Source organism: Poromitra crassiceps, assembly GCF_964638095.1.
Source record: "Poromitra crassiceps genome assembly, chromosome: 17".
Lineage (NCBI taxonomy): Eukaryota > Metazoa > Chordata > Actinopteri > Beryciformes > Melamphaidae > Poromitra > Poromitra crassiceps.
This window is the reverse complement of record NC_139635.1, coordinates 29530553-29544726: the sequence shown is the minus strand read 5'-3', so window position 1 is coordinate 29544726 and position 14174 is coordinate 29530553. Positions and strand designations below refer to the sequence as shown.

Sequence of the window (14174 nt, the reverse complement as noted above, 5' to 3'; positions counted from 1 at the left end):
AAACATTCATAAAACCCCCCCCAATATAGCAGCGTGAAGCCAACATGTATCTAGTAATATCCAAACTAAGCTTGTTAAATCTAGAGTTCAAGTAACCATTGTCCTGCAAAATAAAGTCAAATATGTTAAACGATAAATTAGATATTTGTTCATGTTACATTATAAGCAACATGCAAAGCACAACAGAATAATTGTTTAAAAATGTACAATGTTGAGATTAAGACCCTGGAAAGCAATTCTTTTTAATAACCCACCCTTCACAAAATCATTTCTTTGTTGATTCCACATTAAAATTCTACCATTTTCTTTTTACAGAGTACAACAATGTTGAGTATGACAAAACTTTTTTAGTAAATGCATCATTCTAAGGTCCACAAAAATGGACTAAGATGAAGATCAAGTAAAGAGTGATGGTCAGTGCTTCTCATACTACCTGTTACACACTGTGAGCTGGGTGTGCCTTCTGCCTCCTACTTTGTTTTAGAATGACGGATGCTAATTGAAACACTAAAGCACTACATTATACCTGTAAGTATATTTCTTATTGCTACATAAGCCTCATGAGAGTTACCACTTCAAAATGCTTTCTGAACGAGTCAAAAAGTGTTCAATAGCCCTTCAAATCTTACAGACTTGAAAACTGCACAAATAAAGAACAGCAGAAAACAGCCACTAGAGATGAATGGATAGAGAGATGGATGGACGCATAATGCAAATTAAAATAGAGCAACTAATTGAGGGAGAGATAGAAAAGACAAGAAATGCACACACAAAAACAATCAAGTGCGAGAATATTTAGGTTGAGCTTCTTTCTTTAAATGAGCTTAGAAAACTGCATACAAAATAAGTCCTTACACTTAGGCTCTGTAATGTACTTCAGTAAAGTTAGGAAACTGGCTAGAACACAAAACCACATGGAAAAATCTGTTTCTAGTAGTCATTTGTAAACATTTGTAAAACTTTAACCTGCATTCTGTAAATATGGTTCAGGTGAGTTGGACCATTGTGAATGTGTGATGATGGGTTGGGGGTGGCGGGGGGCATCTGCCACAGATACACTGACAGTCTTACAGCCTTCACAGAACTAAATACACAATAAAATTTTCCATCAAGATGAGGCAGGGATTGGTGAAAACAGTTGTGCAAGACAAAGCAATTGTAGGTATTTTAGACAAGTATGGAAAATATTCAAAATAACAAAATACTCCTTTTCCATTATTTTATATAAACCAAGGGATTTGCTAAAATAGGAAAACTGAAAATTCTGTTACCAAGTAATCATTTACAGTATATGGATTATTTCTAAAATCTAAGCTTGCGTTCTGTGGCTAAGGTTCAGGTGAGATGGGCCAGGAAGGTGAGTAGGGGGGGGGGGGCATGCCAGTGCCACTGTTCCACAATCAGTATGATAAATATTCAGTTCACAAGTGCACAGAGAGGGGTCGGGACCTCCCACCGCCAGACCCCGCTGGCTTTCAATACTGTTCACTGCTGTCAATCGCAACGTGCTCACAGACCTACAGCAGCTCTCAGCTCTCGCAGTGAGTACCTCTGGTCCCCGTCTCTGTCGTAGCACTCCATGATGCCGCGAGGAATCAATGTTCCAAAATGTTCCTGCAGCTCTTCGTAGGTCAGTCTGAGGTCTGTGTGCTGGAAGACGTCCTTGAGAACTGGATGGTGGGGGGGGGATGCTTATTGTTAATAATATATATATATATATATATATATATATATATATATCAAAATTCTATAGGCCTATATCGCAGTCCAAACTAGAAATAACCGCCTTGTGGTTGTATACCCCCACCGACAACTCAAGTTGCAGTTGGCATGTGTGTCCAACCTCATAAAATGAAGTAGTGTAGTGTAGTGAAGACTTGGAAGGAATTGAATAAAAGTGAGTTTATTATGGCCAAAATATCTTTTGTGAGGTCACAGACTTGACCACCAAATTGTAATCAGGTCATCCTTGATTCCAAGTGAACATTTGTGCCAAATTTGAATAAATTCCCTCAAGGCGTTCCTGAGATATCACGTTAATGAGACGGACGTGAGGCCACAGTGACCATCAACTTTGACCACCAAAATCTAATCAGTTCATCCTTGAGTCCAAGTGGACGTTTTAGTCAAATGTGAAGAAATTCCCTCAAGGCGTTCCTGAGATATCACGTTAATGAGAATGGGACGGACGTACGGACCCGAAAACGTAATGGCCGCCGGCCACGGCTGTCGCCAGCAGAGGAGGCATGGCATAAAAATGTGACAGCGTATCAGACAGAAATATGAATTCTGATATTAGCTACATTTTATTCTGTTGTAGTAATCACAAATGAGGCAGCTTGCCCATCACAATTTTACAAGATCTCCATTCTAAATGATCTTATTTACTAATGACATTTTTAATTGGTTACATTCTACCAAGACAATGCCATTACTAGAAATATTTGTGGCTCAGAAATAATCATAATTGTGCACAGTAATACTTTAACTGTTCAACTTTTATTTATAGGCGTGGTTGTGGTAATCTAAGTGAACCCCCATATATTATATTGAATCATATCATATCGTGAGATAAGTATATGGTCTCATTCCTTATTGTTATTCTAATGACAACATATGGTCAAAAGTTGTAAGTCGAGTTGTAAATTTGTTATTAAGAGTCCGTAAGTAATGTTCACCTTTCACAGAGCTGACCCCAGGCAGGGAAACCTTCTTTGGGCATCCTGTCCGAGCGTTCCTCTTGGAGCGGTTTGGAGACAGGAACCGGCGACGCCTCGTTGTCTGCGGGTCTGTCAGCGGTGTCGACGTCTCTGTGGGAAAGGAGACATTCAAATTAAGTGTGAGGCAAAGAAAGAAGAATGCATCACTGTATTCATCTGGTTCATTCTATAACGTACCGTGTGCTACCTCAGGTGTTACACTGTATTCATCTGGTTCATTCTATAGCGTACCGTGTGCAGCCTCAGGTGTTACACTGTATTCATCTGGTTCATTCTATAACGTACCGTGTGCAGCCTCAGGTGTTACACTGTATTCATCTGGTTCATTCTATAGCGTACCGTGTGCAGCCTCAGGTGTTACACTGTATTCATCTGGTTCATTCTATAGCGTACCGTGTGCAGCCTCAGGTGTTACACTGTATTCATCTGGTTCATTCTATAACGTACCGTGTGCAGCCTCAGGTGTTACACTGTATTCATCTGGTTCATTCTATAGCGTACCGTGTGCAGCCTCAGGTGTTACACTGTATTCATCTGGTTCATTCTATAGCGTACCGTGTGCAGCCTCAGGTGTTACACTGTATTCATCTGGTTCATTCTATAGCGTACCGTGTACAGCCTCAGGTGTTACACTGTATTCATCTGGTTCATTCTATAGCGTACCGTGTGCAGCCTCAGGTGTTACACTGTATTCATCTGGTTCATTCTATAGCGTACCGTGTGCAGCCTCAGGTGTTACACTGTATTCATCTGGTTCATTCTATAGCGTACCGTGTGCAGCCTCAGGTGTTACACTGTATTCATCTGGTTCATTCTATAGCGTACCGTGTGCACTGCAGCCTCAGGTGTTACACTGTATTCATCTGGTTCATTCTATAGCGTACCGTGTGCAGCCTCAGGTGTTACACTGTATTCATCTGGTTCATTCTATAGCGTACCGTGTGCAGCCTCAGGTGTTACACTGTATTCATCTGGTTCATTCTATAGCGTACCGTGTGCAGCCTCAGGTGTTACTTTGGTTGAAATAGCTTCTTTCGCTGGCTCGGTTGCTGGATTTCCATTGCTGGGCTGTGGTCTAGTTGCCCCCTCGTAGTCCTTGAATTGTTGAAAGGTTGATTGTTAACCATGTGGCATGTGCTCATCAAGCAGACAGCACAGGTGCAAAGCTTCAACTCTTTATCAGTCCCTCCACGATTTCAGATTTTCGTGTGTGAGTGTTGCCATCAAGAATGCTTGAGTTTGCAGTGGCTTTTCTCAAAAGTTGCAATGCAATTTGCTAAGTTTTATGTGATTTTGTTTGCCATAAAATTGTGGAAACTGGCAAAAATTACAAGTTGAATTCAATTTTGAAGTTGAAAGCAAGTTTTTTTCCAATTGTGATTTTTTCCCATAACTACTATGTAAAAACTGCAAGTTGAGGAACCTGTTTTGCAGTTTTTGCTGAGAAATCACTGGAATTTCAAAAAAATTGCAAACCCCCGCAAAAATTACTGCAAAATTGCATTTCCTGGAAGGACTGCTTTCTATGTTTGTATTTGAGTGGGAAGGTCCATATTAGTATACTCACGTTCTGCTTTGTTGTTTTGTCAGAGCTGTGCTCTAACGAGGACACTTTCTGCGAGAGATCGGAGACCGTAGAGAGGAGAATGTGGATCTGCTCGTCTGTCCACGAATGGTGCAGGTCCTCTGTCTTGTTAGCCTCGTTCACAGCTTTTCTCAGCTCTGTTATGTCCTACGACAAGAAAAGACATCCTGGTTTACAGCTGCACTGACTGTAAGACTACATGTCTATGTGATGATGGACATCCGATTTCATACAGAAGTGTCAGTGGGGGAATTCAACTGCGAATAAAAGAGATACATGACCAGATGTGATTGTTTCAACATGATGTCCTAGTTAGGCTGGTAGGCAGCAAATAGTGACACCACAAAAAGACTCATGTTACTCACTTCATGTTAGAGTGTATAAACCAACTGCTCTTCCTTATATTTTGCATGATATGGTTGAAAATAACTACACATCTATGTTGAGTGTGTACTTTAAAATCCAAATTAGACCACGGATCCCAGCCAGCAAACAATGTATCAATTGCCACATACTTGTTCACCATGTAACTTACTTACAAGTGTGATGATGATGTTGTCGTCATGTGTGGAAGTCTCATTGGATGAGACTGAGAATCTAGTACTGTAGCTGCTGATTCTGTGCAAATCGCACATCTTGTTTTACTTAAGAATAAAGTAGAGGAAAATGTCTCTAACTGTCTCAGATATTTGACCTAGTTTTACTTCACAAACTTAAATGCCTGAGCTCCCAAAATAGAGATTGTCACTTGTCTCATGTAATATGAATGAAAACCCGACATGGATTCAAAACAGGACAGGACCCTCAACCCTTTGATGCTTTAAATGTAAGCTTGACCAGACTTGCAGACACACAGGCACGCATGGATGCACAAATCAACAGATTAATTTGGCAGTGGTGAAATTCACTGGGGCTATTTGGATTCGTGCCACAGTCAATCAACAAAAATATCTTGGGCTTATGCGAATAGATTTGTCTCAATTCTTAACAAGAAAAAAAAGAAAGGTAAATCCACCACTATAGCCAGGTATTGAGAAAATACAGTAGTGGATTTAGCACCCACCCACACCTCAGTTATTGATTGAGGGCATGATTCAGAGTTCAAAGCACCATGCACTGTTTTTTTTTAATGAATTTTATGAACACGCCCCTCTCGACACATTCAAACATGAACGATGAATGTAGAGACAGAAGCATCCAGCAATATTTGGGCTGAGGGTAGAAGTCTAAACAAAACAAAAAGACATGCTGTCAAACAAGTTTTGACTTCAGTCCAGAAGCCGTGTGCAAGTTAAATCCTGAGGTTTGCACTGCTATCTCACTAATGAGGCGGCCGGCGGCTCCGCGGCACACAATTGCTCAACTGCGCGGCCGAGCTGCATGTGCGAGCGTGCACGACGACCTTGAGAGCAAACCAACGAGGCACGGTAGAAATGAGCGCTGCCAGTTGAGCGGGCGAACACGCACACAGCGTGTGAGGCAGCAAAGAACCCTAGCAAGGAACGTGCGATATTTCTAGTCTGTTTTATAAAGAGAGATGCATGTTCCGATTCTTCTGTGTACTAGGCTCGCCCACCCTGCAGCTCGCCCGCTGCGCATCGCATACGCAGCTCGCCCTATGACATCACTGATGACATCATCATGGATGACATCACTGAACTTATATAGCCTTAGCCAGGAAGGATGACATCACTGATGACATCATCACTGATGACATCACATCATTAGGTAATTAGGGCAATCACCTAATGAAAAAATCCGGCTCCGTCAGGTCACCCGCACGGGTGCTCTTTACACCCCCTGAAAGTTTCAGCTCGATCGCACGTAAAACGGCATAGCTGTGGCCGGCCGAAATTCTGCTCACTCACACGGACACGCACACGGACACTTCTCATTCTTATTATAGGAGGATACTGCATTGGTCAGCTGTCCTTTGTATTTATGTTTTAGCAGTGTAACATACAGATCAAACACAGTTCTGAGTAGTCCTGTAGGGCTGCAAGGCAAAGTATTAGTGCTAGACTAGTACTATGCTAGATCCATAATGTGGGAAAACTTTTTGTTCTCATTAAGTATTCTTTCTGCAAGTTATTGCATATAAAAACGATCATTGCTCATGGAAAACAGGCATCTTGGGACTGGTTTATACCTGTGATACCAAGAGCCTTTTAACACAATAGTCACAATTACAGATTGTCTTACAACGTAAATGGTCAAATGTCGGAATGCTTCATCTTCATATATATGTGTAGTAGTAGGCTACAATTAAAGGTCCCAATTTATACTATTTTTAGTCGTTTAAAACATGTCTCACGAGTCTTTAAAACAAGGTTATGAATTCTGTTGTTAAAAAAACCCTCAAATCCAGCCTCTGTGGGACTTCTCTATCCACTCTGTCTCTCCCCTCATTAACTGAGCTGTTTTGAGGGGCGGGGCCTCTGACAAGATGATATATTAGGATAGATCCATCTTTGGTGCAGTTGATTGTTTTCTGGACATTTCTCCACACTACACAGCTATGCTACAGCTATGCTACAGACAGGGTTTGGTCATCTGCATTCAGTTGGCAGGGCGGCATTGTAAGCAGGCAAATAATATCAGTGTTACTTTGTGATGTCACAAAGTTATGGAAGGCAAAACAGCTTGTTAGGAGGCATTTCTTTCCTTACATGGCTGGTGTGGATTTATCTGGGGACCATGTGTTTTGACACTTCTATGATGCTTATATAGCACAGCCAAGTCCTTTATAATCAAAGAGGAAAGGGAAATCCTGTTTTAAATTAAATGTAACAAGACCAAACAATGAGAAAGATAAAAAAAGAAGTCAACAGATAAAAAGATGAAAAAGAGGATCTAAGTAAAACTGCATGCAAGCATATTCTGCCATTCCTCCACTGATGAGACGAAAAACATACTAAAGAATTATTAATGGGAAACAAACATGTGATGCTGGCCTGTATTTACCTTTGTCGTTTTCAAGTCATCTGTATCTTTCTTCTGATTTTCAAGGGCCGCCTGCATAGTCTTCACATCATGTTGTACACTCGTTAGTGTGCTGCCGATTGTAGCGACACTCTAGAAAATAAAGAAATGTTGAGATCAATCAGTTCCTGTAATATTAAAAGTGAAAATAAACATTTAACAGACATGAGCCCCACATTTGGATCACTCGTCATCTGACCAGTGACGACAACATTTGAAGTTGGTCCCCGGGCGCTGTGCACAAGAAAGCTGCCCACTGCTCCTGGCCTGCCCCCCGGAGGAAGGACAAGCCTGGATGGGATAAATAGAGACTGTGTTTCACCGTGGGGCTGGCCGCATGCGTGTGTTGGGTGTGTTCGTGTGACAAATAAAGACGGGTTTGTCCATCCAGTTCTTCTAAGAAGAACAACTGGACGGGTTTGTCCAGTTTGTTAGTTTGCGATTTGATCGCGTGGTAAAAAAATGACAGATTATTAATTAATTAAAGCAGCTACGAGCAACTTTTTCGATTGTTATTAAACAGTATAATTACAATATTGATGCATCACATCTTACCTATAATAGTAGCTGAGACCAAAGCCGTGTCAATCGGAGATTGCTCCCTTAGGTGATTATTAAGTCTGTGTCTGTCTAAACTCGCGTCAACAGGGGGCTCTCTCTCTCTCTCCTACCGCCGGACCGGCTACACCCGGAAGTTAAACGCGGAAGTGAAACCCGGAAGTGAAACGCAGCTGCCTGCCTACCCCGTTCGTGCTGCCTAGCAACATAACATAAACAATGTGAACGCCACGCATACTCTCGGGAACATCTCTCGTTATATTCTAACAGGTTTTTTGGAAGTTATTTTGTGGTTATGGCCGAAGTGGCTGCTGCAAACCGTTTCATTTCACTTCCTGATCTGCCCTGGCCACAGACAGACTAACACTGGCCGATTCACTCGGGGTTCAAGCGAGACTACTCTGCGTTGGTCTCGTCGACTATTAGAGGTAAGATGTGATGCATTGATATTAAATTTATATACTGTTTAATAACAATCGAAAAAGTTGCTCGTAGCTGCTTTAATAAATAGGGCAAATCTGTAGCTTTGGTTTTTGTCGTCACCTTTACCTTTTGGAGCTCTTCAACTGTTGTGGGGAGGTTGATTAAATCTGCGGCTGATTTCAAGTTAGCCTTTAGATGGTTGACTGCAGAGTCCAGTAAACTGATCTAAAGGAGGAAAGTGTCACAAACCATTCAGTCATACATGTAAGATTCGGTTGCACTTCATTAGCAATCTATTTGACCACTTAGATTTCAGGTTTATTCGCGTATGCTCTTGAAGTGTTTGATGTTTAGATGGGGGGGGGGGGGTAACTTGATTCGCCGTCATTAAAAAAAATAATACAGATGTATTTTACTATTACTGTTTGGATCATCATTTCATTCCTCTGTATTATAATTAGGGTTGGGGACCGTAACCCGGTGCCACTATGGTACTGGCACCTTTACTACCAGTACCGAATTGCAGCGTAGAATTAGGTGCCTCATTTAGGTGCCATGCCCGAGCTGCTGGGGAAATAGCCACCTTCGGTGCATCGAAACCAGCGCTGCACACACCTTCACTAACATTATAATTTGAAGCGCGCTGCTTTAAATCCTCTTTAAATTTATATTTAAAAAATCCACTTTAAATCCGCTTTCATTTTTTTAATTATCAGTTTAGGCACCGGTACCATTTTAAAAGTATCGTTTTAGCACCGGTATCAGAAAAATACGAAATGATACGATCCCTAATTATGATCCTGTGTTATTCATGAAAACAGTGATTCACAAATAAATAATATAATAATAGTATAAAACATGCATGTAAACCAGTGTGTGAACTGAGTCTAAATGTGTGGTTCAGGTTAGTCGAAAAACACTGATAAATGAGCTCTAGTTTGTTATGGCGGCATCAAATAACTGAAGCAGAGACAGCAGCTTACCTTTCTGTTCATTTCAGTCAGGTTAGACCAGAGTTTGCCCAACCCCTTGTCCCCATTCTCAATGTCGTCAAGTTTTTTCTGCTTGCTTTTCAGATCCTCGCTTAGTTTTGGTAGGATTTCATGCGACGACACTTTCTGGCTGGATTCCACTGTTATAACGTAATATGTCAACAACATTGTTACAGTCAATGCCATGGATTATAGGATTGCATGATTGCATAACTGGGACATAAAAATAGGCATCCAAAGGGCAGTCTGTTTTTTATGACCATCATGTGAAAACTGCCTGTGTGACACTGACACGTGTGTGAGATTGTCTTACTCGTGTGCAGCTTTTCTTTCAGTGACTCAAGATCATCTTTCAATGCAATCTGCATCCATATGAGTCCAGCACAGGCCATGACACAGGCAGCCAGTACGATGAACAAGAACAGAGGGTAGCAGACATTGCAGCACTGTGCATAACTCCTTCTGTAAAGAATAAGAAACATGGTTATGTTAGACATCAATACTGCATAGCCCTCATTCATTATTGATGGCGGATATTTTAAGAAGACGTCTCGGGTGTCATTGCCATTAACAAGGGACATTGATTAATGTTCTATCGATCACTCACTTTCCAAACGGTGCTGCGTTGCTCATGTTGTTGAACTCATCGTCATCCGAACTGGACTCGGATTCTGAGTCTGGGGGCTCGGTTCGGAGGAGGCGGTGGCCTGACCCCTTTTTGGTCTTCTTCCTTTTACTGTCCCCAAGTCCGATCAAAGCATTCAGCTCCTTCCTCTTCTTCATCTTTTTCTGAGGGGTCAGCGGTCCCGCCGAGCCCGACTTAAACCCGACTAGATCCAATGTTTTGTCCAGTTTGGTGGATGTTTTTGGCAGGTAATCGCTCGTGCTAGGTTAACAACCACGTAACGTTACGCAACGTCCCTGCTGCTAAACACATCTGACTAACAACTGCGTGTCATGCTTTCCACAAAGGCAGGTTTGTACAACTTTTACAACACCACATTAGCTAACGTTACCGGTTAACGTCAATTACAAACGGGAGTCAACATGTACGTTAGCACTTACCTAGCGATAGCTTAGCATCTGACACCCCGGGCCCAGCAGCACCGAGCTAACGCTAGCTAACAGATGCTAGCTAACGCTACAGTAATAACATCACATCGACTTAACGAGGTTTAAAGTTATATCTACCCCGACGACGTTCATAACGTAAATATTTTTCAGACGTCTTTAAAATAGATAGCTAACGTTATGTCTTCCCTAAACCCAAACTGTGTTGCACTCTCGCCTAATGACTATGAGCGATCCTGCTGCTGATTGTTTTGGCAGGCAGGGGGCGTCCAAGTAAGCTAGCAGCTGATTGGTGGTGGAGTGTGCAGCCTACATTTGCTCTGCTCTGAAGTGAAGTGCAACCGAGTGCAACACTGCCACACTGCCCCTGCTGCCACAGGGAGAAACTGTCATGTAATGATCCCCGTGGGGAGTTTGCAGCGTTGCAGCAACAATATAATCACCCCAAAAATCAACAGATCAAGACTAGGATGTGGATAGCGATGGCAAAAACCACAAAGTAGGATCTAGATAGCAGCTAAAGACGACGAGCAAAGTGTTTCCCGTGCCTGTGCTGTGCAAGACATATAATTTCATATGAATGTAAGTTTATTTATTGGCTAAATTCCATACACGGTAAGTATGTTGACTTTGAGATCAACTTGACGGCATTTTAGAGAAAACACTAACAACAACATAGCATGACTCCATAGCCCTCAAACCACCCCAAGGCTATTTTAGTCCACTCTATCCCTATTTGTCCAATTTGTTTTGTTGAAACTGTCTTTCCCCCTCTAATGCTAGCTACATTTCATTTACATTACCCCTTTTGTGTTGCACATCCATCCATTGATGCACATGTGGCAGTAACAATGCAGCACTGTGGATTAGAATGCTAGCCAAGGAAGGCTCGGGGGAAGCTAATTTCAAGGTCCAGTAAAGAGTAATCCAGCAAAGCAGGTCATCTGTTTGTTATTAATATATTCTAGCTAATTTGACCGTTAGCAGTATTTAGCCTACTTTGAAAAAAAATTGTATAATTGTTTTCAGCGCCATATTGTTACATTTGTCATGTTGTATCTGCAGGTTTTAGCCCACAAACTGCCCTGTCTTGTGGTCGTTTGAGCACAATAACATTTACATTATGTGATTTAGCAGGCGCTTTTATCCAAAGCGACTTACAATAGTGCATTTTATCATCAGTAGTGCAATCAACTGTTGTTTCCGTTATCGTTTCTATCCACTTTACAGGTGGTTGGCCTGTGAGTTTTACCAGAGCCCTGTTGGTCAGCAAACGAGGGAGAGGAAGACCCCGAAATACCTGGAGAAGAAGCACAGACCAGGAGTTTAAGAAGGAGGGACTGACATGGAAACAGCTGGAGAAGATAGCCCAAGACAGAAAACGGTGGAAACTGTTCATCAATGGCCTAAGTAAGTAAGTACCGGTAAGTGCAATCTACTGTGCATCACAGTCTTCATCATGTGTTAAAACCAAGATGGCGTTGCGATCAGCCGCCTTGGTGTGTTGGTGCGCTCTTCTCTGATACCTGTCCTTTTGCCAACTTTGTACTTGTACGGTACCTGTCACTTTGCCTTGCTAACTTTGTACTCTGTCACACTTGGCTGTAAATACTCTCTCCATATGTTTAAATCTATTTGTATTTATTGTGTTGTCTATATCTCATGTAATGTGTGCAGTGTGCACCAACTGAACCAAGTCAATTTCCTTGTATGTGCAAACATACTATGGCAGAATAAAAGAATTGATTCTTATTGTGATCAGTTAAGACCTTTAAAAAGGTATACCGGTAAGTATCATTTTGTTGATAGTTGAAGGAATAAGTAGTTGTTTTCCCCCCCAACAATTTTCATCGATCCAACACATTGAGTAAAAAGCATCTAACTTTTTGTTTCATGTAGGGCCTACATTGTAGGCGCTCCTGGCAGGGGTGCTGACCAGAGATTCAGCTGACCTGTAGAGCTATTGGGCCGACCCAGCAAGACACACGGGCCGAGGAGAGGCAGGGTAGGTGCAGACTGGCCGTGGGCTCTTTATCATTCAAAATGGACTCCCACTGCCTTGCTCTTGGCTTTGCAAATCTGTCCCTTTATGTGCCTGACCCCCCCCACACCCCCTCCCCATATTACCACAGCAGTGCTAAATAATGATGATACTGAATGCAAGTCTTCAAACTGGACCAACAAAGGAACTGAGATGCACCTCAACATCTCAGTAGGAATTTAGCCGTTCAATTGCAGGAGCAGTGAGACCTACCGCTGATGCTTTGTAATCTTTAGGAACATGATTTCTCAAGGCACTCGTTGTCAGGGCACAATAATAGCGTGATGCCACCCGCTTGAATACTAAGCCAATATGATCATGGGCTGATGCGCCGGCCCTGCTGTTTAAGCGCATTAAGCAGTCTTGTTTGAAAGCAAATAGCGTGAATCCAGCAGCGTTATCTAGGTGGTATAGAGCAAAAATTCAATCGGCCGTTCATCTCGACTAAGAACACCTGGTGAGGGGACAAGCACCACGCTGCGGGCTGCGCGGACCCCCCGGCACGAGGCTTGGAATCAAAGCATTGGCGATGTTTCATCTGCTCGACCGGAGTCTGAGGTTTTCACCCCCGGGTTAAGACGGAAAGCACGACACTTCAACTCGCGTCTGCTCACATCTCCAGCCAGGAGGCGCCGTGGAGCGCCGAGGCATTAGCACTCTGCGACTCTGATGACTTAAAAAGCCCTTGTTTTCACACTTTGTTCACAGCAGGGGTACTCACTCATATTCTCACCAGGAGTCATTCCTTCCTGCAACTGTGGGGCAGCAGGGGGCACGTCTTCCTGTAAATAGTGGTGCCATGATAGGAAATACTGAATAGAATTGACTCCTAATTGAAGGCTTTCATCTGACTTGACAAACTTGGGGTGGTGAATCTCTGTGAATACAGATTCACATCAGTTGCGAGCGCAGGGGCTGCTGCTGCTGCTGGAATAACAATGTTTCTCACGGGGGCAATACCACTCATGGTGAATCTGTTAACCATTACGCTGAATATGACTCAACTGATATACATAAAGATACAGAAAAACCACCGTGACTTATATGGCCTGACCGGCTTACAGATGGAATGAGACCCACATGGTATTCTGAAGTACGATACATACTTGAACTTGTGAACTTTAGCTCTAAGGATTGCCTGACAGCTGCTCTCTGATCTATTACCGGGATACAACCATGTAATTTACAGTAAGGATTAAGCTAGTGTAGTTTGAATTGATTCCCATCTGTGTTTGTGCATCAGGATTAGCGCTACCCCTCTTTCTGTCGCACTGACAAGCGTTGTCAGGATGAACCGATTCGACGAGTATGCTTTTGGCGTGCGATGAATTTTGATTGGAGACGCAGCTTAATTATTTAGACTAGTTGCATGTGATCTTTCAATTCCAACGCGGTTGGTTTGGGGAACGCAAACGGCCACCGATGGCGCGTTCGCCGGCGCGACACATTGGCTGCTGCGGACGAGACTCGCATGGCAATGACACGGAAGCTGTGACATGAGAGCAGAGTGGACGTGTTGTGAAACCGCAGAGTGATCCTGCTACCGCGTCTGAATGACCCCCGAGCCCCGGCCACATGTTCTCTGTCAATCACCCCCTCAGAACCATCTCAAATTATGCAAAAGGGAATCAGCAGGGGGCAATGTTCTCACGTCAAAGAATGATGGCCATCAGCCGTGCAGCATAGACCCAATACTTGTGTCAAGGACAGATGAGCTCAAAGTCACTGGCAAGGCTTGATCGAACAGCAGCGATGCAAATATTGCTTATAGCTCACTACAGTGATCATCTGTGATATAGGCT

General features: G+C 42.8%; 1 protein-coding gene across 1 annotated transcript; it reads right to left on the bottom strand.

Annotated features, from left to right (window-relative positions):
• Nucleotides 1-22: 22 nt before the first annotated feature.
• Nucleotides 23-10557, bottom strand: efcab14 (EF-hand calcium binding domain 14). Its single transcript, XM_083653537.1, has 9 exons — nt 9868-10557; nt 9574-9722; nt 9252-9400; nt 8395-8493; nt 7270-7380; nt 4288-4452; nt 3713-3815; nt 2679-2810; nt 23-1670 (listed from the first exon to the last, which is right to left on the bottom strand). Exons 1-9 carry the CDS (start codon nt 10041-10043, stop codon nt 1510-1512), a joined length of 1245 nt encoding a protein of 414 aa, XP_083509663.1. The 5' UTR covers nt 10044-10557; the 3' UTR covers nt 23-1509.
• Nucleotides 10558-14174: the final 3617 nt, after the last annotated feature.